Here is a 25,604-nt window from a genome sequence, read left to right on the forward strand (position 1 = left end):
TTCACACACACATTTGAAATGCAGCACAGTACACAAAATGGCAGGATATACAGAAATGGACAATGCTGAGCGCATCTGCTGTTCTAAGATTAGAATAATTAAGAATTCTAATTCTAGATTCTAGTCTTTAACTGTCCATTTTTTGGCAAATCAGCTTCTTGACAACTCCACTTGATGGTAGAAGAAAACTGTAGTTGTGGTGCCAAAAACAGTCCATTCTCCTACCTATTTGTCATCAAATCATGTTAAATATAGCAATAGGAGTAAGATCACCATCAACAAGGCCTAGATCCACCAGCATCTGCAGGGAGATAGACAGGATGCTAATCTCTGCTGCTGTGTCCTGATCAGACTTTCAGAGAGTAACTAGAAGCTAAATCACCGGACTGGATTTAATACAACCCACAACATATACATGTTTTCATTTAATTTCATTGAAACAATATCACTTTTAAACCAAGCCTATACGTTTTGATGTGTTTAGTAGCGAAACCCACTTCTCTCTCTTGGTATAGAGCATAACGTCGAGCTTGATCTTAGAGGTGTCGGGTAGTCTGTAATTATCTGTGTGTGTTGGTGAATGTGTGATTGTGGATTTGAATGTTGAACTCTGTGTTTACTGCGACAGCTGTCTGCATCTCAGACAGTGGTGCAGCACATCACAGGGACTTCCTCTGTTTTTCAACCACGACTAGACTGAACTCAGCTGTGCTAAGTCTGCACATAAACGAGTTACTTTAAAATCAGCCAATTTGCCTCCTTACACATTCTGAAAGTCTGCACCGCAAACATAGTGTGCATTGTTCTCACACAGTCAAAGAGAAGTAGTTGTGAAAATTGAAAATAGAAGTGTTTTGTCTGTTTGGATAATATTTTGAAATGTTTGGTGATCCCGGAGTTGTCTTAGCTTCTGATTTTCATTTAATTTCCAAGTTTTATATTCTGTCTATTGATTAAAACCTACTCTGGGCTAACTGACATTACAGAGTACTTTTTCTTATTTTTTCTCACATTACTAATCTATTTTTGTTCATTTCACCTCTCTTCCATTCAGATACATTGGAAAAGCAGACTCCATCACTATCAGTGTATGGAACCACAAAAAGATCCACAAAAAGCAGGGTGCAGGCTTCTTGGGCTGTGTCCGCCTCCTGTCCAATGCCATCAACAGACTCAAAGACACTGGCTGTAAGTACCTATGTGTTTTTAAGTGCATGCTCTACGTCTTTTTCACTGAAAACAGGTTATTTGTGTCTGGTCTTTGCATGCTTACTATGGCCTTCACTCTTTGGTGCCAGTTACATTAGTTATAGCCGATTAACACCACAAGAACAAGTCCTAACCTGGAGCTTCCCTTACCATTGATCTAATACAATCAGTTCCACTTTGCTATTCCGTTTGTCAGTCACTTTTTACACAAGAGCCATGCTCAGCTCATCCACACACACGACTGAGAAGACGACATCAGGGCAATGACCACAGTGCTCGTTAATCTCAACAGTAATACAGTAATAGAGACTGTATCGAAACTTTATCAAGAAGCAGCAGAAAAGTTGTGACTTTGCTTTGCCGTGAGTCAGCCCACTAAAGTACCCATTTTACCTCAACTGTGGTGCTGCTAATACACGATGACTTGGCACACTCAACTATTCATGTCGACAGCTCTGTAAGCAGTCACACCCCCACCCCCCCGGTACCTGGAACTCGATTTAGTACTACCTCCTGATGGGTGGTGAAATTTAGCTTATGGAACTTGTTGGCAAAGCAGGTGGAAGACAGTGGAAATAAAAGCAAAACCTGGACAAGGGAAAAGACCTATTGGTGACAGGTGATGGGGAGCCTCCACAGGAAATACAGAATGAATAAGTGGATAACTAAAACAGCAGCTGGCTAATGTGGATTGCGAAATTTGTTTTCACAAACACAAGTATTCTGATGTAAGATTGTCAGATAGCTGGAGTCAGACTGCTGCCCCTGTGTTGTGCCCTTTGATTTCCAAGTGTTTGACTGTTATTTATTATTTTTTTGTGCAGTGCACATGGTTACATGCTTGTTAGGCCTCTGTCTTTTTGGCAGTACCAGTTGATACTGACACACACTTAAATGCAGTCCAGATTCTCAAATTAACATTCCTTCCACTTGTTCTTCTCATTTCCTTCAATTCATCTTCTTGACCTGTCTTAAACATAGACTGTAAGATATGTGCTAAAACCACCACAATGAGGTACATTTTTCCCAGTTTTATGTATCCGGCCTTTTCCTCGTCTCCATTCATCCATCGCATGCAGCCACACTCAACCACTTTAGAAATTGTCTGTCTGAATATAATTGCTATTTGTTGGATGCTTCATTCAAACTGCATAGTTGGATACTTTCATGAAAGCAGACAGTTGTAGTTTGTTTGGCCCAGATCTAACAGCCTCTTAGACCAACTCAAAATTGTCAAGCTGAATACTTCATGTAAGAGTTCAGAATGGTTTCCAGCAACCTTTATGTCTGCTCTTAAATGCCATTCTTGGCTCACTCCTAATCCACCAAAAACCACAACAGCGTCAGCATTGCCACGAAAGGAACCTTGACAGCCGTGGAGTCCCGATGCCATACTTTTACCCCACTGAGTGCCAGATGACTTGCCCTTAGATTTACCCACAGAAACAGACACTACAGGCTCCACTTAGGCTCCAGACCAGCCACTTACTATCCAGTCAACATGGCACAAATTATACTTTTTCATGGCCTCAGGAAGTGGACAAGGAGACATGAGCTATGACAAGATACAAGTTCATATATTATCCCTTTGTCCTTATCCTGTGTAGTACAGAAAACGTGCCCAGTCTGTGGTTTGACCAAGATGAACACACTCAGACATAAATGTAAAAACAACACAAAAAAACAATAGATTTTGCTGGAATTACCCTCACATTCATATATATTTTTTGTTCAGTGCAAACAAAAAGCTGTTTCACTCCTGCGCGCGTGTACACGCGCACGCGCACGCACACACACACACGCACGCACGCACGCACGCACACACACACACACACACACACACACACACACACACACACACACACACACACACACACACACACACACTTGCAAACCAGAAGGGGATCTGGCATGATTTTCTAGTTTACTAGAAGTCTGTCTGGCTCTACACTGAGCTGCACTTCCTGTAGCAACGCAGACACAAACCTCTAAGTGCTATGCCCCACTTCTAAACCCACAGAGTCAGTAACACATACCTCACCAGTTTCTCAAAACAGCTTGACTGACTGTACATGCTAGTCTACTTAGAACATTACTCTTCTTGATGTCACTGATTCTGTTAACTGATTTGCTGATTGTGATACTGCTGTTACCACAGTTTTTCCATAGGTCTTACATGCTGAGACAGACGCACTAGAGCTAAATGTGATGTGTGCTTCAGCTTATGGGCTTCTTACACATATTGACACAATTTTATGTACTTACTTTATTTTAACATAGTTTTCATAATTGAATTGATTTTGCATTTTGGCATGCCTGTTTTAAAGTGATATTTCAAGATACACTTTAGATGTTTATCTTTATGTGTGCAATCCCATTCAATGTGAATTTATCCTCAAATTCATAGTCCTATAATTATTTTGTGATTCACTCAGTTTGTGGCATATTAGTAAATAAGTAATAATAAGTATTAATAAAATCTGTACACAGATATTAGAAGGTAGCCCTTCAACTTGGCAAGGCTTTCCTATCCAGGGAAACAGAAAGAGGGACATTTCTTATAAATATACTGATGATTTAGCTTAGTTGGACTGCCTAAGTTGTATATGAGCCTTGGCAGAACCCTGGAGCACATTTTTGTACAGAGAGAGCTGTGCAGTTTGTCCTCATTTCTCAGAGTGTAGTCTTGTTCCAGGTGAAAAGCTTCAAGGCTGCTGTAAGAATAGCTGCAGAAACCAATACATATCCTTATGCACACATGGGCACATCTATATTGTTTTATGACAAACTTGAAAAATCCAAAATACATCTTTTAAATGTCTACAAATGTTCTGTTTTCAGCTTCTCTTATTAAAGAGAGAAAAATCCTCTGTTGCAGCCATGTAAGCCGTAGACCATCACTGTTTAGTCTAGACGTGTATCCGGAACAGATGTATACATACCCGCACATGTGCACACACGAACACGGAAAGTCTGGATCCAAGCTATTGGTTTCTTTAAATCTGCTTAGCCTATACATATTAACAGACACACCATTGCATAAAAAATACAGGCAAGCCATGACAAATACAGTCTGACTTGGATTTTAGTATTATCTCATAGAGAACTGGGCCATCTCTTTATCTCCCTTTCTCGCTCTTCTTTTTTCTCTTTCTTCTGCATATTTCCCTACCTCTCCCCCTGCTCCTACACTCACACTTTAATCTTATGCCTGAATATGTATTGGTTTTCATATTAAATTAAGCCAATGGCCCTGCAGGACTCTTTTCAGACACACACACTGATTGTATTGTTAATGTGTACCAACTAATATCACTCCTCTGCTGGTCAGCTGGACCGGTCATGCACAAGTTTTCCTGTGAGATTTTGTCTGTGTCTGTGTCTGTCTGTGTGAGAGAGAGAGAGAGAGAGAGAGAGAGAGAGAGAGAAACAGAAACAGAAAGAGTGCAGTGTATCTGTGTCTGGATCTTGTTCAGTCTTCCTGGGTTGTGTTCCTGTGCTGTCTGTGTCTGGCAGTACTATCCACTGCTGAGGAGACAATGCGTTCATAGACAGAATTCATATTTTATGTTGTACACTCTTTTATTTTTAATACTATAAAAGTGCACTGTCATGCAGACTTAATTAATTACATCAGGGCTTTGAGTCATTACACCAGTATGTCAGCTTGAAAGTAAGGAAAATTTAAAAAAGAAAAAAAAAAAAACCTTTTTGAGATTGTAACATCCTCTCCATATTAACAATGGATTCTTGGAAACAGATTTGTTGTCATCTGAAGCAATACACTCCCATCAATGGAACATTTTGTGTTTCTTTAAGCTGCAGTGTTTCTACAGTAGCCCAGAAAGGAATCGCGTTTCTTTTTTAATTTGACAGCCACCGTACCCTCCCTCACGCCTGGAAACACATTTACTGCAGTAACTTTTCTAGTCTTAATGTAGTGAACCACAGTGTAAAAATGTATGAGTTACACTTCAGCTTAATACGTGAGTATGTTCATGGTTATAAATGTTTGCTTTTTTAAAATATATTTTTCCCTGCAGATCAGAGACTGGACCTGAATAAACTAGGCCCCAATGACAATGACACTGTGAGAGGACAGATAGTAGGTAAGAAACACAACTATATATATATATATATATATATATATATATATATATATATATATATATATATATATATACACTGTATGACATTAAAAAAAAATCAAAAAAGGGAAGCTGTTAATATGTACATAGATTGAGTAATCCTGGTTGTTAACATAGCATACAACTTCAGTGGGACAGCGTTGAATTTATGACTTCAACTTAAAGCTTCTGACAATCTGAAAACACTGGACTAATTAACTGTTAGAACTAGTCCCTTGCATGTCTCTCAATTCAAAAAATGAACAGAACTAAGTTATGGCAAATAGAAAAGTGATCCTCAATTAACTGTGCATAAGTTGGAAGTTTCTTATTTTTTGCCATACATTTGTACATGAGATTTTTAAGAAAAATGTTAAACCAGTGTTTGTGTGAAACAAACTCTGTGTATCTGAATGTCTGAGAGTATTTGTGTATTTGAACATTACAAAAGACAATCTGACCCAGACTGCCTAGCCTTTCTCAATACTCTGACTCAGTACATTACCTAACCACTGAACCACAGACTGGAATTTTTTGTTTTCTTTGCCTAAATAATACAAAAACACAGGAGTTCATTTAATATGTCATACTAAACAGTCTTTTTATTTTCTTATTTTTTACTTTCTTCTACGGTGATGAGGAAAGGAAATGTAAAGAAAATGTTTGACAGAAAAATGTAGTAAAAGTATCAGTGGAATTGATATACACATATGATAGGGTTACATCACTGGTATTCCAAACAATGAAAGTAAACAGTATTTGTCATGATTTTGTTGCATGGTGAGTAAAATGTTACTGAGCTACAGTTTTCTTTGTCTTTAACTGCACAGTAAGTCTTCAGTCCAGGGATCGTATCGGGACAGGAGGGCCAGTGGTGGACTGCAGCCGTCTTTTTGACAATGACTTACCTGATGGGTGAGTATTATCACAGGCTTTCCTTCAAAATGAGCTATCCAGATTTGAACCAGGAGCTGGGTCTATTAAATATAAACCCTTTTGTTAATCTTTTTTTCCTCTACACTTCTTAAAGTATTTAGAAGGCTCAGGTGTATGCTGATTGGTGAATCCCAGTGCAATTACAAAATGAAGAATACTCTTGACAGTGATGTTAAAGAAGCATATGTGGACAGAAAATTTCTTTATAAGAAATATGATGCATTTCTCACCGGGTTGTTATACTCTGTCATGTGAAACAGCTGGGAAGAGAGGAGGACGGCTTCTGGAAGGATACAGTACCTAAACCACATCACACGTACTACTCAGTGGGAGAGACCCACCAGGTACATTTACACTCATCCTCAACTATAACTTTAAATAATTAAAATTTAATAAAAATTGAGCAGGCTTAAAATGCTAGTGTTTTCTAATGATCCCAAATATACTTTTACAAAAAAGTAAGGGAATCTGTTTTAAGTGCCAGTACTTTTCTGTACTTCACTTTTCCTAATAAAAAAAATCCACTCAGCTCCACTCTCAACACAATAATAGTCAGCAGTGAGTGAATAGCTGTCAGTTTCCTTATCCCCCCCATGTGTGTGTTTCACTGCACCCCAATATGCACACAAAACACACACCTAAATATACCAGCCAGCCAGTCAGGCAGCCAGGTTTTGCTTGGCCCCTGTTCGTGCAGGAACAACTGTCGCCTTCCTACTTGGCCCATATCAGCAGAGCCATTATGGAAGTAAGAAAACAAATATCACCTCCAAAACCCCCATCGCCTCACCTCCCATTCTACTCCTCTGGTACATATCTCTAGTGGCTGCCAGGCCAACCATAGCAAAACGGGGTATGACAGACAGGAAATAGTGTGCCAAAGGTTAAGTAGAGGCACTGAGGGGTTGGATATGATGACGTTAAGGAGAAAGATGAGAAAAGACTGTGTGGGAGGAAGAAATGAGTGACTGAAGAGTTAATGAACCAGAGGAAGAATAACAATAGGAAGTGGAGAAAGGAACATAGTACTTTGGTCTCTTTTTTTTTTTTTTTCAATTTATGACTTTAATATGCAACAGTGGAGAAATTTAGATTCTTTATATGTAAATGTACCACTTTGAGACTTTAACAGAAATTATGTTGTTGTGAATAATTGTTTTTCTGACTCTGGATGGGTCTTGTCACTGCTGGTCACTCACAACAAATGTAATATGGTCTGTGACCTAGTCATGAGAGGTCACACTGTAGGAGTGCGCAGGGAAAGTGGAGGTGGGAAGTAACTGCATGGAGAAAGAGGAAATGGGAGGGAGGAAGGGTGCATTGAGGGCGGAGGGTCGTGGGATGACAGACAAGCGTCCAGAGTTTTAGATTGCCATGGCGTCAGTAACTCTGAACAGCCAGACAGTGGTCAGACATGCTACATGCACACACACGCATACAGTAATTGTCAGTAAGCCACCCTGTCTGCGTTTGTGTCTGCTTATCAGATATCAGCTCTGGAAGTCCTGTACACATACAAAGAATCTACTATAGTATTATGAGTACTTATTTTCATATAATTCAACCCATAATACTTCATATGAATTTCATTTTAAACATAGTGATCAAATATGTTTTTCCCTGAGAAACAATGACGCTGTTTTACTGTTTTAACTTTACTAATTGCTCTAACCGTCTTGTCACAAAAAGAAATCAAGATGCTACGTGTAAGACTTGACTCAGAGCACACAAGTAAAGTACACAGTAACATAACTCTTTGCACCCTTCACACCCAACTTCCTGCAAGTAGAGGAACACAGTCACATGCATTCACTAAAAAGCTGACCACTTATTAGTAACTCGCACCATATTTGACTCTTAAGAATGCAAAAAAAAAAACTTGTAGTGTCAAAGGTTGTAGTTTCAATTCATTCATCCAGTTAGTTTGTTTTGAAAAATGTTTTATCTGTTTACATATTTGGAAGCTCTAAGTAACAAATATTGGATAAATGGAGCCAAAGCTAAAACTACACTCAGAAGAACATGGGGAAGATAAGAACAAGCACACGCTTTGTTCTCTCTCTCAGGCCAGCATCGGAGTACTCCAGTCCATCAGGGCGCCCGCTGAGCTGTGTGGTGGACGAGAACACGCCAGTGATGACACCCGTTAATGGGGCCGAGGCCAGCGGACCACCAGGCGAACAGCGAGTCCAGGAAAGACGGGTTCGATCCCAACGACATCGAAACTACATGAGTCGAACACACCTGCATACACCTCCTGACCTGCCTGAGGGTTATGGTGAGAGACTCCCTCTATTAAATGATTACTAGATTTCAGTGTGTAATGTTAGAAAAATTGATTGATTCTGTTATTTTTACATCTGTCTTCCTGTTTGTGAACACAGAGTATGCCATGGTTTAAAAAAAAGTATACAGAGCTGATAATAGGAGGTAACACCTGTGTTAAAACAGTAATCCTGACATCTGGATCACTTATGAGTCTGTGTTTGAAGTATTTTAGTATGTTAGCAGGCTGTAGTCATATTGTATTGTAAATTTACCACAGTTACTGATCTAAAAAAAGGAAAGATGATTTGAAGTTCCAGACCTAACCCACAAAAATACAAGACGTGAGACCAGATCAAAGATGTGGTGAGCTGCTTCTTGGGCTGTATCTTGTCTATAACCAGTGATACTTTGAACAGTTTTTCTTTTATGGATGAGAATAAAGTTTAATTGCCCTTTGTATTATTTTTTTCTTGTTCCCTCTCTGTCTGTCTCCATGCTCTGTCCTTGGGCTCACTCCCACTTTCTCTGTTACCCCCCCTCTGCCTCCTCTCTCCCTCCTTCCCACAGCACCACATCATGACAACTTCAGTCAGCACTTGCTGTGTGTTAATACTCCATCTCTCCACCCCCCTCCTCTCTTCTCCTCCTGTTTGCAGACACTTCCAGTGTTGGAATGTTTTAGGTTTGCAGACTGATACTCCCATAGTGAAGAAGAAGAATTCATAGTTTGGGGTTTAACACAGAATAGGCACTATTTTTTTGTGTCTGTAATTCTTAAGCTGGTATTACTTACATACTTCAAACACAATGATATACAAGTAAAGTTTCCAACATCTGCATGCTTTTTCAAAAAATGTGTACTTTTCACAGTCAGCCACAATACCCACAGAGTCTGTAAAATGTTTTAAGTGTGGTGCTGTATGCCAAAGATTTAGAATGGCACTGTTGGACATGTGCCCCAATTGAAATGTCCTGCTGTGTCCATTGAGGCTGGCCAGGGTTGGACCCAATGAGTCACTGATGCCCAGCAGCCAGTGAGCTTTCCTCCTCTGCTGAACCCTCTGAACCAGTGGCTGGGTGTGGTGAAGAGCGTGAGAGAGAAAGAGAGAGAAGGGGAATGTGTGAGGGGAAAAAAGGGAGAGCAGGGTAGGAAATTACTTGTGCCAGTAGGAAGTTGGGGTGGGGGGTACTGATTGATTAGCGGGTGAATATGCTCATGACCACCACGCCTGTGCAGCACACACACTTGGTGCCAACATTCACATACTTACTCTCCGTTCATTCACAAACTGGAGGGAACCAAAGACCAAACAAGCCAGCAACAGATTACAGATGAGAACCATTCTCCTCAGATTTTGTCTTGGTGTCCTTGGTTTCTTTATTTATAATATTGTATTAGTGGGTTTGGCGTCAGCAACAGCATTTTCTTTTCCATTTCATTTGGTACAGATGAGACATTAATAGGAGTGGATGAGTTTCAGAGCACATGCTTAGAGAGAAAACAAGGCAGCTAGAATGCATCAAAAAACACTCTGCAAGGAAAAACAGTCATGGAAGTCTTTGATAAATTTCCCTCACATTTTATTTTCCCCATTCTCCTGGGATAGGCCTACTGGAGACTGGAGAGGAACTAATTGATTACCTTGGCACACGCCATAAGAAACTCTTAGTTCAACAATGTCCCAGCAGTTTGCCTGTCACATCAATTATAAACAGACTTCCTCTTGTCCAGAATACACAAACACACTAATCCATGCTTATACCCACCTGGACTGCAACAGTCCCAGCAACAGTTCCAACCTTGTTTGAATGCTGTTTTTACTTTTTTACATATTCATTCAAATCAGTTTTCTTCATTTTTTTTTTTCAGAGCAAAGAACAACTCAGCAGGGCCAGGTCTATTTCCTCCATACACAGACTGGAGTCAGCACCTGGCATGACCCCCGAGTACCCAGGTAATCTGTGTATATTGTTTTTTCCTTATCGCACTTTCTCAGTTTCTTTTGATAAATGTTATTAGGAGCTAATATTATGAGCTCAGTTCTCTGAATTAACAATGCATTATATGCATAATAAATGCACCACAGTGCTGACAACCTGCTTTGTTTTATCCGTGATAGAAAAACCTTAGATATATTCCTAAAATTGACAGGACCAAACTGGACTTGGCTGGATTGGATCAGACCTAATGTCTCATTAAGTTGCTCAGGGTTGTGTTCAAAAACTGTCCTATTATTTAAATTTCAAGCTGAAGTCAGGGTTAGCCAGACTCATGACCTCTGAGTTCGATGTGGAGTTGGAAGAAGGCTTTTGGACAGATTTTGAGCTGAACACACCATGGACCAGTGGTTCTGCATTCAATCATCTTGTTTCATCAACTCTCAATAGCCGACTAGATAATTCACCAGAGATTGCAGGCATTGCTATTGCGTTACCTTTTTGGCCATGTCATGGTGTAGCTGCTGCTCAGTAATGAAGCACGAGTGCAACATCCAACTCACAACAGCCACTTCTGGGTTTGGTCATTTTGGACAGAGCCACTATAATGACCCAGTATGTTTTGATGAGTGCAGCAAGGCATGTGCTTTTTCTCTGTGTGATGTGTCCTTACTTCACTCAAGGACAAAGTATTTACACACATACACACACATGCACAAAGACTTCCTTGGGCTAAGGTGTTGTCCCAGATCAGGACTTTAATTTCTACTGACAAGACTGTCAAGAATCAAGAAATTAGAGCAAGGACTTGGTACTTTGGAAGGTTGTAGTCCTGCGATCTCACTGGCCAAGTTGTTGCATACAACCTTTATGTAAATGTTAATAGTAACCCATCTAGTCCTGTTTGTTTTATGTAACATTAAACTGCATTTAATTTGTTGTGTTGTTGTTATTGTTGTTGTTGTTCATTGCTTTTAATTGTTTTGTCCAGGGACCTAAGCAATGTGAACTGTGAGGAGCTTGGCCCACTTCCACCAGGCTGGGAGATCAGAAACACAGCCACCGGCCGCGTCTACTTTGTCGACCACAACAATCGAACAACACAGTTCACAGACCCGCGACTGTCTGCTAACCTGCATCTAGTACTCAAGTGAGTGCATCAGTAAATTATGTGTTTGCTAATTCTCTAATTGAATCAGAGCCACTTCTGCTGTGTTCATATTTTTCTGCCAAGGACTATAAGCAGCTCAGTGTTTTTAAAAGTAACTTCACAGTTACGCCATCCGTCCTGGAAGTAGACATGATGAGTCTTGTCTGGGGATATTGGAATACACTGAATAGAGGGAAAATGTGTTTGGGAACTTGTGATGCACACTGCAGTCATGAATCCTCCAGCAATGAATATGTCTGCTGTAAGATAATCACTAATGATGGTCTTGGCTTCAGTCATCTCACCTTGTGTTTTTGTTCTCCTCTACTTGTCCTTTGTTCCTGTCCTCTGTCTGTCTCGGGTATCTGCCAATGGTCTTTTCCATTCCACTTTCTGCCATTCTCACTGACTCTGCTGTCTGATCATCCTTATCCCCTCTTTGGATTTGTCCATGTTTTGCACTTTGTTATTGTTTTTGTCTCCTCCTCCTTTGTATTTCCTTTTCCGCTGTCCTTCTCCCCAATTTTGTCTCATGCTCCTTTCTGTCCTTTCTATCCCTTTACTTGTCTCCTCTGTATCACTTTCCTGTTTGTCCTCTCTGTCCCGTCTCACTTTTCCTTTTTTAATCCCTCCCTTGTTTTTAATGCTCCAATCCCCATCTGTCCTTCACCTTACCCTTTATGTCCTCTTTGTCTTTCTCTCTCTTTTTCTCCCCTCTCCCCTCCTGTTTTCTCCAGCAGCCCGAGTCCAAATGGTTCCCGTGTGGCCATGGACAGCCAAAACACTAACCTCAGGTAACCCACGCACACACACACATGGACAAACACGTGCATTCATGTACTTGCATGCAAACAATAAACTGTATATCTATGCACACACTTGCACATGGTCCAACATACATATGAACACTATAGCCAGCACACAGGTTGACATAAATCCTCATACTCTTACCCCAGCTGTCTGTATCGAGCAGTTTCAGTAGAGTTACTCAAAGCCACACACACACAGCTACACTGTCATAAGAGAAAATGCTGACTATGATAGTTTTCCACAGGGAAATGTCTTGTCGGTGTGTGTTTATGTATACACGTGCACATTTTGTGTAGCCTTCCTCAGGGTTCACTTTCCTGTGGATGTCATTCAAGTACAACACACACACTGGCGAGCTGAGTGTATCTGGAGGTTTTCAGTCCATCTTTCAGTGTGTTTTGTTCACTGTCAACAGTCAGGTTTCTCTGAAGCCCAGCTTGTAACCAGCTAAGCTAGCAGACAGGCTTTGTTACACCAGCCCCCTCTCGGGAAATTAATGCTGAACACATGTTAGCATAAGTAGCTGTTAGTTTAGCAGCACTTCTCACGGCCTTGTCGAACACACATGGGCTAGATCAGTCAGCAGTGTTAGCTTTGAGTGAGAATGAAGGCTAGGCAAGGAAGCTGAGAGTATATGAATCCTTGATGAAAACAAAATGATAAACTAAGTTCTATGATTTTTTTCTCAGGTATTTTGACTCTCCTGTCGTTTACTTTTCACCCTGTCATTGTATGAAACAAAAACCGCTAGAACAAGAAAAACCATAGAGATGTGGAGTTTTTTGTTTTTTTTCCCTTTTGCTTTTTTAGTGCAAACTGTTGCAATAACATCAGCTGGCATGATAGACATGTTTGGGAAATCAACATTGGTGATTTGGTCAAATAGTGTCCATATGTGTCAGAACAGGCTTTGGTTGGGAGTCGAGGCTCAACTCTGTTATTTAGTCAACATCATTAAAAGGATGTCTGGCTGCTTAATAGGAGACATTTGAGAGTCCAGACAAAGTTGTAGGTCTTTAAATAACTTCTTTTTTATGTCACTTACATCTGCAATGTGCAGGACTCTTGAAACATGAGAGAAAATACAGATATATATGTTAATATAATTATAAAGGTAAGCATTTGCAGTATTTAGAGTTTGGAGTTCTTATATCTCATATTCTTAAGGTCTAATTGATGCTTAAGAAAAACATATTTTTATTCTGGCTTTAAAACTATTATGAAACTTAACCATGTTTCAGACAGATCAAAAGTAGAACTTGACATGGTGTCAAAAATAAATTTAAGTATTTTAATCTCAGAGGGAAATGTAAAAGAGGTTAACTGCAAAGGTAAATTGCTCAAACTCAAATAGCATCTGTTGAGTTAGTGTTGACTGACCATTCTCGTTTTTACGTAATAACCAAAAACACTGTGCCATTGCTTCTGCCTGAACACTGCTCTTTTGATATGAAATTATTTTACCATCGTCTGTGTCAAGAAAAGTAGCTTCAGTTTGTCATAAAGCCTCCCATGTAGTATATTTAAAGATGTTCTTTTCTCAGAGTGGGAGAGAAATACGTAGAACAGACTATATACAGTGTAGGCTGTCGTAATGAGGCTGCCTACTGACTTCAGCTCTGCAACACAAAATTTTATTGGCCATGCTAAATGGTTTCCATGCAGACATAATGTTTGATTGTTTGCTGTGCAAGAGGCTCAAAGCTAAACACCCAGTGTGACCAGGCCCATAAAACCATTAGCAGGTAAAAATGTAGTGGCAACAAAGGGAGATGCATGGAGGAGACAACAATTTCTGTATACATACGTGTGAAAATTTGAACAACTTAACATACTGTGGAAGTTCGAAGGTGATTATACACTCTCCTCAGATCGACCATGGCCTTAGGTATATAAAGTGAAGCCATTAAAAGCAATCAAACCACATTTTCCATTTCATCATTCCTCCTTCTTACTGTCCTAATTCATGCTCTACACCTCCTCTCTCCTGTCATCTCCTCTGTCGTCACTAATTCTCACTCTGCTGCCCCCGTCCTCTGCTGTGTCCCATAAACTGTTAAAGGTATTAACCTTTTTACTGGCTCAGTGTCAGGAGATCTGTCTTTCACTGTTGCCAGGATTTGAGAATATTTCACCCAACATCCATGTACACCACTGGTACACCACACATTCATACACAGAGACAGATCACTCACAGTCCTTGCTGTAATGCGGCACTGTTGATGCGGTGTGGTCATGTGGTTGCTCTTTTACCTATTGTTATTGTTCTTTTTCCTGGCAGATAGCCACAAAATTAAGTGAGGTGGATAACATTTAGCAGTTGGCAAAGGAGAAAACAAAGATGGCCTGTCAGTCTAAAACCTACAGGGGAGAAACTTGCTTTGATTAAATTAGAGTGTGAAAAAACTGATGTGATTTAAAGTCAAAACATACTGCAAGTCAAATTCTCACCATCTACCTGAAAAAAACGTGATGTCTCCTCATAATACAATGATTCATGTCTGTTTCCATCAGTGGAAACTGTTAGATTGTGGAGATGTGGAGCTGTATATCGCTGATGTGCAGTTACTGGTCCCACCAACCTGCAGTGTCTATTTGTTGTTTATTGTTGCTGTTCTTTTCTCTCTCCTCTATCCACTCACCCCAACCGGTCGAGCTAGATGGCCGCCCAAACTGAGCCTGGTTCTGCTGGAGGTTTTTTCTTCCGTTAAAGGGAGTTTTTCCTCTCCACTGTCGCCAAGTGCTTGCTCATAAGGGATTTGTTGGGTTTTTAGTTCTTGTAAAGGGCCTTGAGATGATTTGTATTGTGATTTGGCGCTATACAAATAAAATTGAATTGAATTGAATAGATGCTGACAGGTGTCACTGCTTTGGAGTTGCATAAGTGCAGCTGGTGTTTTGTCAATACAGACTTGTTGCTACCTCCCAGTGCAGTGCTTTCAGAAAGTATGCAGACCTCTCCACTTTTTGCATACTTTAATGCATTAGAATATTGAACTTTAAATTTACAAAAATGTACATGGTGCCCATCATCTGCATTCATTTGCCTTGGTCATGAAGGTGACAATGGTTGCTCTAACAGATCTACAGACATACTCTATGCCTGAAGAGACAAAAAGTGAGCGCTTTGGGTAGAAATATTAGTATTTTGTTTTGCCAAAATAGAATGCATGGAGCATTATTACAACATTGAATCTGCAGCGTGCAGTTCAGTCTACCAGTCCTTCACGGCACATCTTTGTTCAGATGTGACTCAGACAGCCCCGCTGCCTTCAACCTCAGACAGATGAAGGCCTTGAATTGTCAGACAGTCAGGCGCAGCTACATTACTGTGGTCTGCCACACTGTCTCTCACATACTTCCTCCTTTGCACCGGCACATAGTATATGTCTGAAAGATTACATCAGTGTTTGCTAAAAGTATTTTTAGTTGATGCTGGATTTAGGTTTAGTGGGCATCAGCAGGTATTTTCCCAACCAAGTAATAAGTCACCATGACAGTTATATCAACATTGGCACTAAACATTATCATATATCAACATTAAGCAGTGATGGTTTTACTTGAAACATTTTGTGTGTATGGTATATTTAACCTGTGAAAGATGAATAGAAAGGCATTTTATTTGGTTAGCAACAAACCCTATTTATATGTGTATAGTATACAGTATTTGAATTTTCCTGCAGTACTTAGAATCCTTGAATGACTTGATGGTACTGTGAAGTCATTAAAAGCCATCTACTTGTATAACAGACTAAATGTTCTGTATGTGATGCATTAAATAGAAGTTTGTATACAAGTGAACAGAAGAAGAAAAGCTAGGTGAAAGCATAAATTCCTACACAAGAGCCTTCTGAACTATTGACTTCTGTTTTATTCATATGTACAATGTACTTTTACTGTGTAGTTGGTGTGAACTATTTTTGTTTTGATGTCCTGCAAACGACTATTTCTGCCTGTACTATGTTAGTACTGGCCATCTTTTAGACATATAGTTCACTGAACATTGTACACAGAAAATTAATGAAAGCAGAAAGCATTTTTTGTTTTTTTGTTTTTTTTTAGGCCCGAGCCCCCACCGAAAGGTGAAGGCAAGGGACTATTATAATTGCTCAATTAGCCAGGAGTGCAAAACTGCAAGGGTTCCCCCCAGGTAGCATGGAGGACTGACCCACACCCCACCATGACGTGGGGATGCACGAGGATGCACCTTTATGAAAATGTATATATTATGATTGACAGGTGGCCGTGAGCCTGGAAATCGTTGATTTATTATTCTTCTACATTATTATTTTCCTGCGTAAAAAGCCTTAATTTGACCCCCTGATCATATTCGAAAACTCACGAAAATTTACACCCAAGTCAGAATTGTGTGAAAATTTAGTTTTTTAAAGGTTTGATACACGACCTCAAAACAATGGCTCTCCAGCCCCCTGAGAAAAGTCGAAATACATTGGGCCTATGGGTGGCCGACCAACATTTTTTCCGTCACACAGTCACCAAACTCGGCACGCCTCTTCTTCCTTTCGAGGCAAGAAAAAAAGCTTATCATGGTGACATTGTACGCACAACAGGAAGTCCACCAGTCTGGATTTAATCTAAAGGTCATGAAGTTCGCCGTTTTTGCTCACCTCGTACCCTTTTGAACTCGTCCTAGGGCTTTCGACCAATTTAGCTCATTTTTGGTCAACATCACCTAGACACATGGGGCTGCAAAAGTTATCCAAATTTTTTTGCTCAATTTCACAGTTTGTGTACCCCTGTGTACTTACACTTACTTTGCCAGAACTGTACCAAATTTGGCACAAACATCCTTCAGGGCATCCTCATCAAAATGGCTGTCCATTATTCGGGGAGGGGGGGGGGCGCTTGGGGAGGCGGTTCGCTCCAGGCGAGGGCCGTTCATCGCCGCTTGTGGCTATATTTTTTTTTTTTTTTTTTTTTTTTTTTTCGTAATTGAAATATCAATTTTTTTTCTTTGCAGCATATTGTATATTGTTGTATATTGTATATTGTATATAGCATATTGTTTCTTCATGAACTTTTGGAGAAGGTAGAAATGTGCAGATGTGGGAGCCTGGCGGTCATGAAGGATGTAACAGTTCACATATTCTCTGGCAAAACACACATTTTACTCAAGTAAACAATTCTCTACGTACACACTTTGACTCTGTGTTCTGCTGAGTCAGCAACATTGGCTTTTTTCTGTCGCTGACCTCACAGTACCCTGCTACTTTTTAAGCAGGTGCACAGAGCAGGGCACCAGCTGATACTCTGAGCAGACAGACTCATAAAGGGCCCTTTGATTCTCTGGGCTCCGTATGTTGTTGTGGTTGGTGCCACTACACTTACTCAAATCTCATTCCAGTCCACCTGTGCCAAGCTAGCATTGAAAAAAGAAAGTACACATGGTGACTTGCTCTCTTGTGCGTGCGCTCTCTCACTTAACACACGCCCAGTCTGCCTCCCTGCAAACACAGAAAGAGGATGTAGCAGGTTCAGGTTCAGGTGATCCTGTTCTGGCAAATGTTGACTCCCTCTTTTCTTGACTTTTCCAGCTTCTTTTCCTCCCACTTTTTCTACCTTGGAATAACAATAATAAAATTCTCTGGCTCTTCGATTGAATTTGAGTTTATATTTCTTCTCAGTCGTATTTCACCCAAGCTGTCACAGCAATAGGAACCATCTCTCTCTTTTGGCTCAGGCAGATTTTCAACTTTGCTGTAGTTGTATTTTCTATATTTGCTATCAAATATGCAGAGCTTGTCGCGTTTGGAAACCAGAGATGACAAACTATCTTGAAACATATTTTTAATTACACTGTGCCCTTAGAATGAAAAACAAGTGTGCTGAAATTACGAGTTATTATATGGTTCTTGAGCCTCCCAGCCAAAAGCAACTCATTCCATTTTGTTTTAAGGCCATCTTTTCTTCCCCTCCTCCTTCCTAAAGTGGTTTTCAGGACTGGTCTGCTGCAGTCTTACCCTTTCTTTGACATGCTAGCAGCCCCAGCGCCTGCCAATAAAATAAATAGCGGCGGACTTGATTATATAGGGATAGACTGGCGAAACACTGCACCCGTTTAGTTTGGAAAGCCCAAATAGATGAGGCCTTTTTCAACCCACTGAACCAGAGAACCCAAGGGTACAGCAAGTGTTGGAATAGGTGGGTGGCTATGTGTTGCTACCTTGGCAAGCCTCTCCTTGCTTTTATATACCAACTCTTGGTGTGCCACCTTTGTTTGGCCAACAGCAACCTTGACACCCAGCGGAGGACAGTAGCTTCTTTTAAAGAAGCTGTTTGCTGGCTCAGCATCTCCTCACAGGAAAATGCGGGCTGCTGTCCTGTTTCAGGGAGAGATGGATTATGTTATTATGGGGCCCACCCAGGCATCTCACCACTAATACCACAGCAAGGGCTGGAGGAGGCCAAAACGAGAACTGACCATGGGGCCCTTGTGCTTACATTGTATAAGATTGTATCACATCTTTTCTCAGAACATACAGGCCCTGGATGTCAAAAGAGCAAACAGTGATAAAGGTTCCCTGGCCCCTGTGTGACATTCTTCCTTGCTCACACCCTTTCCCACACATGTTCTGAAAATGTAAAACAAGGCTGCACTGAGGCCAGTTAAACCTCAACTCAGAGCAGCAGTTGTATTCTGCTTTTACCAGAGCATCATTTGTAGCCCAGAGAAAGGCATCTTCAGTGCCATGTTGACAGAAACACGACTGTGGGTCTACTGAAATATTTGAGTTTTTTTTTTTTTCCTCCACCTCAAAATATAAGGAAGGGTGGCTGCTCCAGTGGGCAGATGATGGGAGTTCCAGCTGTGGTTGGTGGTGGACAAGGGTAACTACTGGGAATCAAGTGTAGCTGTCAGCTTCTTTAGGCTTTAGACAGGAATAAAGATGTCTAGAGATGTATAAGACCCCAGACACATGCTGGAGTAATGATAAGTGGGAAATTTGGAGAGGTTACACATAGAGACAAATGTGTGATGGTGAAGAGAGGAGGACGCATCGACTTATCCGCTCAGCTGAGCTAGCCAGAGGCACCAGCTGCTCACACACCACTCTCCTTGTATATTTCTTCTCTTCTTTTTTTTCCCTCTTCCTCTGTGTGTTTCCCTCTCTGCTTACTCAGGGTTTTTCCTCCCGTGCTTTGTCTTTCCTGGTGCCGATATTTACCAAACATCTGGTCAAAGGCCTAGCCTGTCCACAGGTCTGGTTCCGATTTATTCAGGACTTATGGCTCTTTGAGGCAAGCGAGGGATAGAGAGGGAATTTCTTACAAAACTCCCCACTTCAGTAGTTAAATGATGTTTGAAGTGGAGAGGATGGGGAATTCCTGCAAGACATATAAATCATTCTTCTGTTTTTGTATAAATGTATTACTCTACTGGATTTAAACCAGTACATAAAGTTCCTATGACCATGCAACACTAAACAGCTGCAATACACAGAATGGAATTTGCCTTTTAGAGCAGGCAGCTCAGGGCAAACTGTTTAAACTGCTGTTTTATGTAAATGATAAATCATACATTGAACTTTTCTGTCTTTGTCCTTCTGTCCCCCTCATCTCCCCATTCATCCCTTGTTGGTCTCTCTCTACTGCTCTTCCACCTCCCTCCAGTCATCCGACTCAGTTGAAGGACCAAGGTGGTCCTGGGGGCCCTCAGCAAGCTCTGTCCCCAGCCCAGTTACCTGAAGAGGCAGAGTGTCTGACAGTTCCCAAATACAAGAGAGACCTGGTGCAGAAGCTGAAGATCCTGCGGCAGGAGTTGTCTCAGCAACAACCCCAGGCTGGCCACTGCCGCATCGAGGTCTGCCGTGAGGAGATATTTGAGGTAGAATAAACGTATCACACACCTGACAGGTGACCTTTTTCATACACAAAATGATAACAATGTTCTTGCTTTTATTAGCCTAATGTGCCTGAGAGCATGTATGCTAACTAGATTGCAACATGAACATAAACAAGTACCATGGTTTATGTTCACAGATTAGGAACAATCATGCATTTAAATTCACTAAAACATTCCTCTTCAGCCGTACATTTACTTATGTAAAAAACAGTTTGGGATGTGCCTTCAACCATAAAAGGAAACATCTTGAAGGGCAGCTGAGCACAGCTACACACACATTCTCAAAAATGAATGCATAACAACATTTACCATAAGTTAGCATAAAGTACCTTAATTGTGTGTTTATAAAATTCTTCATCTGCCATTCAAAGCATCATGCACTGGCAGGCTAATGTCTAAATGTCTGTTAAAACAATCGCAAAGCCAGATCTTTGCATTTTACTGGCATTTATTTCACCTTATTTACAATGTTTGCCAGAAAAGGGCCTGGGGCAGCACAGAACCAGTACTCAGAACCGCTTTATGATTTCCAGAGAAAAGCAGAACAGAAAGGCCTTCACAACAATGCAAAAAAAAAGATTTTTCTTTTTTCTTCTCTTCCTCTTTCTCTTTTTTTCTTGCTCTCCCAATCATTTGTTCTACCAAGGCAAAGGCATTCTTTCTGGATGATTTCAGCAGCTAAAGAGATTGGGGTTGGGGGTTGGGGGTTGGGGGTTGGGGGGGGGGGGGGGGGGGGGTGAATGAGCAAGAAAAGAAAGGAGCTAAAGCTGCAGTGGCAAGTATTCGGGGCCAGACATAACTTCATAACTACAAGTTGAGCAGTGAAAATATGACTTCATTCCCCATCGACGTGACAACTGTGGAAAGGGAAAGTTAAGCGTGAAAAACCAGCTCTGCAGATCCAATTGAGGTTTTCATGCAGGAACCAGAATTGCAGTTTACCACTGGCAGTATCACACTCGTGTGTTCCCAGTTGTTCTAGTGTGATTTATTATTTACCTGTTCTGTGCCTCAAGTTGGCACATTATTCACACAAATACCAGGTGTCAATTGATGTATATTCAGTCATTAATACAGTGATGGTTTTTAATGTTTTGGAGACTTTTTATACAATCTTCCCACCTATCATGAGATGAGATGGCCTGAGCTCTGGCAACATTCTGGTTTTGTCACTGAAGAAACTGCATAATTTGAGTGTTTAAACCTTTGGACCTTATACTAGCAAGAATTAATGAACAATTTTGACATGTGCAGCACAGCTCTACCGTGCTTTAGCAGCTGCAGCAAGACAGTTTCTGCGATAGGAGCTTGTTTATCATGGCACAATCTTTGAGTCTCCGGATTCCCCCGAGGACAGACGTAGATGTCCCTAATCTGTTGCATCTTTCATTTTAAAAAATAATTTAGTTTTAGGTTTGTTGTGTTATTACTTTGTGCTAATCACAAGCAGAAATAAGCTGTTTTGAAATGCACTCCAATGTTGTTTTCAGCTTCCAATCTTTATGTCTGTCCTTGCTTATGCCTGTCTCCAACAGAAACATTAATGTTAAGCTTCATGCTTATTCTCGAGTGACATCTCACAGCAGCTCATCTCTGTATGTGTTGTTTTTGCTGCGATAACATCCAGCAATTCATGTTATATTTTTTTAAACTATGAATAGAAGTGAGTGATTATCATCCACTAATTCTTGCGCTTATGTGAGAAAACGTACAAAGACTGAGTCGGGAAAGATGAGTTACCATGGTTACAGCATTATTTACATATTATTTACACACAGGAGCAGCTGTTAGCTTTACAATGTAAGACACCTGAAATCCCCCAGGAGCTGAGGAGAAAGAGGGTGGTGAGGGGGAGTGAACCGTCACAAAAAAAAACAGACATTATAAACCTTGTCCCCCCTTAAACATTATGGATCTATCCCCATTAAACTGGATGAGTGAGTGGAGCTGATGAAGGACCAGAGAGTTTCCTGGGATCACAGCCTGTTATGTTTTTAGACTCTGTCAGTAGATCTGTCTTTGTACACCTCTGTGTTCATGTTAAACTACAGACTGACACCATCTGACACTGGCATCTGACACTGGCATCTGCCAGGGGATCAATAAAGTGTTATCTAATCTCATCTGATGTAATAGATGGATCATGACACATCCACTAACTTAATCTAACCAAAGTGTAGTGAGCTGGACAGGCCAGGCTGCTTTGCTTTAATCCTGCACACATCATCAGCACCTGGTGTGTCTGAAGTTGTGTGTTTGTTCTTATGCTTGTAGATCTTATACACCAAACACACCTATGCAAAAAGTTAGTGTTACCTTGTTGAAGGCCAGTGATTATTTAAGCCAGTCCTGTTATGTGCAATGTTAAAGTTTTTGATGTGTTGAATCGTAGGAGTCGTACCGTCAGGTGATGAAGATGCGTCCAAAGGATCTGTGGAAAAGACTGATGATCAAATTCAGAGGAGAGGAGGGGCTGGACTATGGTGGGGTAGCAAGGTAGTTTGGCATGTTAATTTTTCTCTTTGTATGGTTTTTAAATGTCAGTAAACATTTGCACTTGTTTTAACATTGAGTGAGGTGCATTTAACTGGAAATCTGTGTGTGTGTGTTTTAGGGAATGGTTGTACCTGCTGTCCCATGAGATGCTGAACCCCTACTACGGCCTCTTCCAGTACTCCAGGGATGACATCTACACTCTGCAGATTAACCCTGATTCTGCTGTCAACCCAGTAGGAATGATTTTATTTTATAGTCTGACATTCATTATTAATCCAGTGGATCATCAGGTGCAGGGAGGGAAAATTAAGTTAGTTTTTTTTTTTTTATTAGAATATTTAATAAGAATGCTGCTAGGACATCTTGAGATGAGCAAGATGGAATCAGAAACAAAATTTCTAATTCTCAGCAAAAAAAATGAGGCTGTCATTGTTGGAAACAAAAATATGGGGACAGAAGGCCTGGAAGTTGTCTGACCACACTGACAACTTAGAAACTGTCTATGTTGTGGAATGAAAGTGTTTGTATTGACATCCTGGTTTATTCTGCAGGAGCACCTGTCGTACTTTCATTTTGTGGGTCGCATCATGGGCATGGCAGTGTTCCACGGCCACTACATTGATGGAGGCTTCACCCTGCCATTCTACAAACAGCTGCTGGGAAAGCCCATCACGCTGGATGATATGGAGTCTGTTGACCCCGACCTCCACAACAGCCTTGTCTGGATTCTGTAAGACCCCTTTTCCACCCAACCCATTTTTTTTCAAAAACATCTCCACTGTTAGTCCAAAGATACAGTGATAACACATATATACAGCAGCTTTCTTGTTAAAGGATTCAACATTATAAACTATCTTAGTCAGCTTTAACCTTTTACTGTTTTTTTCATTCTACCAGTAAAATAAGCATAACTGCTTTGCTGACTAGTTATTTGCCTGTGTTATGTATACAAGGGAAGAAAAGAAAACGTGTACAGAGCATTTATAAACAGGACAGAAACAACATCCTTTAGATGCACTGACATCTGAGCACACTGTCCTCAGCTGTTTGCAAAGCCCAAACCAATTCTAGAAACTGTGGCGCCCCCTGCTGCCAGTTCAGATGATTGTCTGCTCTCTAAAATGAACATCCCTGTTGGTTCATTCCTTTTCCATATGTTGATGCAGCAATGAGGTATTTTAAAAGACAAGTGTTTTCCATGTGAAGATGCACAATGATAGTACCTGAAAGTTTACATTTTTAATGGTGAAGCAAATAAAATGAAGTTGCCTCTTTCACTCGCTGCTCAGGGACAATGACATCACTGGCGTCTTGGACCACACTTTCTGTGTAGAGCATAATGCCTACGGAGAAATCATCCAACATGAGCTCAAGCCCAACGGCAAGAGTATCCCTGTCACAGAGGATACCAAGAAGGAGTATGTCAGGTATGGAGAGGGACGAGCACAAATACACACCAAACAACAAGCAATAAAGTGAGCTCAATTTTAGCATAGGAATTCCACATATTCTCACATTTCACTGTGCTTACATGTATTTTCTGTCAAATGAGACATTGTCATATGTGGAACCACTTCAGTGTCATAATGATAAATCTATACTTTGTCCACTGTGTTTCATTACTTCCGTCCTCCCTTATGTTTTCTACAGGTTGTATGTGAACTGGCGTTTCCTGCACGGCATCGAGGCTCAGTTTCTGGCCCTGCAGAAAGGCTTCAACGAGGTTATCCCCCAGCATCTGCTCAAAGCATTTGACGAGAAGGAGCTGGAGGTAGAGTAGAAGTCGTCTAATAAGATTTACCGTCACAGCTATCATTTTCATCTATTCTCACACACACTAACACAACCAGCTCAGTTGTCATCATTTTCATTGTCGCTGTTTGACAGGAAAATTACCTTGAATTCCAACTTCCAAAACAGAACATACATAGATCTGTGGTACACGATGATTCAGTAAAGTACACATGACGGTGAATCTGTGATAATATTACAGTTCTCCCTGTCTGCTTTCAGCTGATAGTGTGTGGCCTGGGGAAGATTGACATTTCAGACTGGAAGTCCAACACCCGTCTGAAGCACTGCACCCCCGACAGTAATATCGTCAAGTGGTTTTGGAAAGCTGTGGAGTCCTTTGACGAGGAGAGGCGTGCCCGACTGCTGCAGTTTGTTACGGGCTCATCCAGAGTGCCCCTGCAAGGCTTTAAGGCTTTACAGGGTACCTGTGTGATTCTATGTGTTACCCTGTCTTCGTGGAGCTGGTCTAGCTTCTGTTCAACTCGTTGCTCACAGAGAATCTTTCTTCATACTTTCAGACACATAAAGACATGATGCTGTTTTTACATTGGTTATCCTGTACTGTACTGGCTACTAAAGATAGTTGACCTATTATATTGCAGCCTTCACTAGGTTTATGTCAACCATTATGTGGACTAGTTACATTTTATAAATATACTGTTGAATATGTTCCACAGTGAAAATTGTCTTGTTTATGCAGGTGCTTAAATCTTTATTATCTTATAATACAAACAATTCCAGGAATATTTTTATCTTTTTCAAAAAAAAAGCAGTAACCCTCTGATACAAAGGTGGATTGTGTTAGGTGCTAGGTTACAAAGCAGTAGGACTTTATTAGCAGAGACGTTGACAGTGGAATTTGATGCTGAATTGATGGATCCTGTTTTTATTTTTGAGTGCAGGTGCTGCAGGGCCCAGACTCTTCACCATCCATCAGATCGATGCCAACACCAACAATCTGCCCAAAGCCCATACCTGGTGCGTGTCACATGTAGATTGCAGGCACAGACAC

General features: G+C 40.8%; 1 protein-coding gene across 2 annotated transcripts in view; it reads left to right on the top strand.

The window, feature by feature from the left end:
- LOC113128155 (E3 ubiquitin-protein ligase SMURF2) overlaps positions 1 to 25,604 on the top strand; it is a 56,763-nt gene that overhangs the window by 27,843 nt on the left and 3,316 nt on the right. The window contains exons 4-19 of one of the 2 annotated variants that reach the window (XM_026303234.1): positions 1,055 to 1,188; positions 5,253 to 5,318; positions 6,167 to 6,251; positions 6,533 to 6,616; positions 8,339 to 8,550; positions 10,411 to 10,495; positions 11,470 to 11,628; positions 12,366 to 12,422; positions 20,071 to 20,284; positions 22,695 to 22,798; positions 22,917 to 23,031; positions 23,350 to 23,528; positions 24,088 to 24,225; positions 24,449 to 24,569; positions 24,812 to 25,013; positions 25,495 to 25,570. In XM_026303234.1, coding sequence (XP_026159019.1) covers positions 1,055 to 1,188; positions 5,253 to 5,318; positions 6,167 to 6,251; positions 6,533 to 6,616; positions 8,339 to 8,550; positions 10,411 to 10,495; positions 11,470 to 11,628; positions 12,366 to 12,422; positions 20,071 to 20,284; positions 22,695 to 22,798; positions 22,917 to 23,031; positions 23,350 to 23,528; positions 24,088 to 24,225; positions 24,449 to 24,569; positions 24,812 to 25,013; positions 25,495 to 25,570 — 2,031 coding nt within the window. The remainder of the gene's footprint in view (positions 1 to 1,054; positions 1,189 to 5,252; positions 5,319 to 6,166; positions 6,252 to 6,532; positions 6,617 to 8,338; positions 8,551 to 10,410; positions 10,496 to 11,469; positions 11,629 to 12,365; positions 12,423 to 20,070; positions 20,285 to 22,694; positions 22,799 to 22,916; positions 23,032 to 23,349; positions 23,529 to 24,087; positions 24,226 to 24,448; positions 24,570 to 24,811; positions 25,014 to 25,494; positions 25,571 to 25,604) is intronic. The other variant, XM_026303235.1, reaches the window with a different exon arrangement.

This window comes from Mastacembelus armatus, chromosome 1, assembly GCF_900324485.2.
Source record: "Mastacembelus armatus chromosome 1, fMasArm1.2, whole genome shotgun sequence".
NCBI lineage: Eukaryota > Metazoa > Chordata > Actinopteri > Synbranchiformes > Mastacembelidae > Mastacembelus > Mastacembelus armatus.